General features: G+C 37.2%; 1 protein-coding gene across 1 annotated transcript in view; it reads right to left on the bottom strand.

Annotated features, from left to right (window-relative positions):
• Positions 1-217: 217 nt before the first annotated feature.
• LOC112156800 (oocyte zinc finger protein XlCOF22) overlaps positions 218-4,072 on the bottom strand; it is a 6,377-nt gene continuing 2,522 nt past the window's right edge. The window contains exon 2 of the mRNA XM_024289170.2: positions 218-1,808. Coding sequence (XP_024144938.1) covers positions 703-1,808 — 1,106 coding nt within the window. The 3' untranslated portion in view covers positions 218-702. The remainder of the gene's footprint in view (positions 1,809-4,072) is intronic.

The following is a 4,072-nucleotide window of genomic DNA, read 5'->3' on the forward strand; positions in this document are numbered from 1 at the left end:
TCTGCAGATTTTCTGGCTTCAACATTTTAAGCAGAAGAGAAAAAAGCTCTGAACGTTCAAGCATGATATCGTAGTCTTCTGACAAAGAATTAAACAAAATATTGTATACAGCTGCACGCACACAGGTCAGAAGCTGGTGAAACATAAAGTCATAGAACGAATGATAACATGCATAATTTCCATCACAATCCACACTGTGGGAAAGACTCCACACTTCTGACTGATGTTCACATCCACTTTATTCTTCACAGGAAAGATTGAAACAGAACACTGACGACTAAAAAGAACAGAGAAACACTTCTACTAGAATACACAGACCACAAGAACATGCAAAATCAGTAAAACTCACTCTCTAGTATCTTTACACATATATTGAAACGTATTGTTTATTTTTTGCTTTTGATAACTGTGGCATAGAGAGGATGAAAACCTAAAATACACTGCAATAGAAAGTTAGAATGTCATCAAAACAATCAAAGTCTTTAGAAATCTTTTTTTCCATATATTCAATACAAGTAACTGCATAATGTGGTAAAAAGGGCATCAGCTTTTGGCTCAGTGTACATGCAATGACAGCTCAGGTTGCTATAGGTTTCATTAGCACATTAAGACCTTAGTAACATTGTTTGACAAAAAATACTTCATTAGTTTGAGTTCTCATGTATCTGTTGAAACTACATACTGACTAAAACTTGTATCACATTATTTCTGAGACAAAGGCTTCTCTCCTCTGTGAGTTTTCATGTGTGTTTTGAGAGAGGATATTTGATTAAAACTTTTTTTACATTCATTACAAGAAAAAGGCCTTTCTCCTGTGTGAGTTCTCATGTGTGTTTTGAGATTACATATTTGACTAAAGCTTTTTTCACATTCTTTACAAAAAAAGGGCTTTTCACCTGTGTGAGTTCTCATGTGCCTTTTGAGACTAGATGTGTGACTAAAACTTGTATTACATTCTTTACAGGAAAAAGGCTTTTCACCTGTATGAGTTCTCATGTGTGTTTTAAGATGAGATATATTGCTAAAGAAATTTTCACATTCTTTACAAGCAAAAGGCTTTTCTCCTGTGTGAGTTCTCATGTGAGATTTGAGATGGGATAAACGACTAAAGCTTTTGTCGCATTCTTTACAAGAAAATCGCTTTTCTTCTGCATGGATTCTTATGTGAATTCGGAAATGAGACATGTCCGAAAAGCTTTTACCACATTCTTTACAGATATAACACCTCTCATCAGACCCAGTACCCATGTAGTCAGAGAGAGTTTTCTTCCTCTGATCTCTGTCCTGTGGATCTGTTTCTTCATCTGTAGTTGATGATGATTGTTCATGCTGGCTTCGTTCTTCATCTCGACTATCATTTTCATCTAAGCTATGTTGATTGTTTAGATCTGCTTCACTGTTCTCATTTTCCTCAAAAGTAGTAATCTCCAGCAAGGCATCAGGCTCCTGTTTCAGATTAAGCTGCTCCTCATACTGACCGACTAAGAACTCCTCTGGCTCCTCTTTAATCTGTGAAGGTCCAGGTACCCCTTGTTCCTCTCCAATCTGTGGAGATTCTTGTTCTTCCTGCTCCTCTTTATAATGTGGAATGTCTTGTTCCTCATACTCCTCTTTAAAATGCAGAAGTTCTGGATCATCTGGCTCCTCTTTAAAACCCGGAGGTTCTGGATCCTCTGGCTCGTCTTTAAAATGTGGAGGTTCTGGATCCTCCGGTTCCTCCTTGAAATGTGCAGGTCCTCGTTCTACTCTGAAGTTCCTTTGCTGGTTGCAGGAATCCTCCTCTTCAGTCATCCAATTCTGGGGGAGCACTGCAGAGACACAAGAAGAAGCCCTTTTATATGTTTTGAGAACTTTCTCTATTGTCAAGCAGAAATAAAAAAAAATCAAATAGTCTCAGTCAGAATATTCACAATTTAAAATTGTATTCAAGAATGCAATTCTTAAGTTTAAACTAAACACATATCAAATAATTACTTGGAAAAAGAGTATCCATCACCCGTGACTGCTCATCCCCATTTTCTTTGTGATTTTGGGCTATATAAATAAAATTGAATTGAATCAACAACACAACTTCCAAAACTTTTGAGTAAGACCCACTGAAGTATCATTTTTTGAAAAGTAAATGAATATGAATATGTATGTTCACTGCTCACAAAAATTAAAGGAACACTTTTTTTATTGGGCCTGGCATGAATTGAATTAAATCTGTCTGATAATTTTCTGGTTGGTTAATCAGCTGATGGCCTCGTTAATCACTTTCAACTGTATTGGTGTTCATGGAATTAACAACAGGTGCACTTCAGTGGCAACAATTAGAAAACCCTCAAAACAGGACTGGTGTTACGTGTGGAGGTCATTTCAAGTTTCTCCTTCTTGATCTCTTTTTTGGCTGGTTTTCCCCTCTTGCTGATTTTGGCTTGATAATTATCTCTACTGGCATCTTTTTGTTCCTAAGGCACCGCCCTGTCGTTATTTGTATAGATATCCAACTTCATCTGATGTATCTAATGTGTTTCTTTAAAGTGCTCTTTTATTTTTTACGAGTAGTGTATATGTATGTATGTGTGTGTCTAAGTAATTTCTGCAAAAACAGCTACTTTTAGTATCAAAGAAGCAGACAACAAGCTTAAATACGGTTTTCGCGAAGAGACCAGCGCGGTATATCACCGCCACCAAATATGCCGTAAGTTAGCAAAGACCCTGTATTTATTGGAATTTTGGATGCCTAGGTGACAGAAAAGACTAAATAGAACAGATTAGGTTCAAGTCAACCATAAGATCCTTCTGCGGACATGGGAAACTCATTGTGAAAAGGGTCTTATCAGAGGACGGCGTCTTCTCTAGGTGGCATGTTAAGAAAAACAATGGATCCACTCTGCAGAGCGCAGCAGACTTCACATGCAGGTTAACGAGAATAATAATAAAAGACTTTGAGATTTATTAAAGAATATATATACGCCGACAATATATACATATAGACGCATATACACACGCACCCACACCCACCCACACACACACCCACACACACACGTGTGCACATATCAGGAAGACTGGTTCCATCATTGGCTGCAAACAGGACACGTCTGGAAAGGAGGACCCCCAACAAGCAGCTATCCATCGTGGATAACCCTGAGCACTCTTTCCACCCAGTTCTGGACAAACAACGGAGCGGCTTTTCCAAAAGGCCCAGACAATTTCGCTGTTGTAGGGACCGCTACAAGATATCCTTTCTTCTATATGCAATAAGATCATCACTATGTAACAGATAATTCACCATCAGACTATTGTTGTGAGTGATGGTCATTACTGCCTTAATTACACAATACTTATAATATTCCCCTCAGTACAATTTGCACACTTTGTTTTCTTGTATTCATTCTTTTTTATTTTCTGTAAATAATGTCTACATACGTCTGAATACAGACAGTGGAAATATGTCAGTGCTAGTTTCACTGGATCTCAGTAACCTGTAGTGACGGGAATTCCGGCTCCTTTAAGGGAGCCGGCTCTTTCGGATAGGCTCACCAAAAAGAACCGGCTCTTTCGGCTCCCAAACTGCTCTTTAGGTTGTTTTGTTGCTTTAAGTAATTTATTATCAACAATTATATAAAATTATGCACAAAATGAATTACTAATAAAAAAAACTTGTTTTTTTGTAAATATGATTTTATTTCACTCATATAAACAGAAAAATGAATAAAAATTATAATAAAATACAAAAAGCAACTATTTACTATTCAACAGAGCTGTTCTATCAAATTTTTAACCATTTTTTTGTAAACAAATTCAACTTGAAAACAATATTAAACACTGCAAATCACAACACAAAAATATAGATTAAAAAGTGCTTTTGTTTCATCTGTAACAGTGAAATACTCCCATATTTTGCTGCGTTTTCTTGTGTCACTCATTGTTTTACCTTAATATTATGCTGTTTGTCTTGTGGCCACTGACTCTCTTTTTCTCTTTCCTTCCGTGCGCCGCAAGTGTAACCCCCTCCTCTGCGCAGCGCGAACACACGGCACAAACACATATTGACCAATCGCGTGCGACATGAGGAGAAAAAAAGGGA

The sequence above is a fragment of the Oryzias melastigma genome, linkage group LG2 (assembly GCF_002922805.2).
Source record: "Oryzias melastigma strain HK-1 linkage group LG2, ASM292280v2, whole genome shotgun sequence".
NCBI classification, from domain to species: domain Eukaryota; kingdom Metazoa; phylum Chordata; class Actinopteri; order Beloniformes; family Adrianichthyidae; genus Oryzias; species Oryzias melastigma.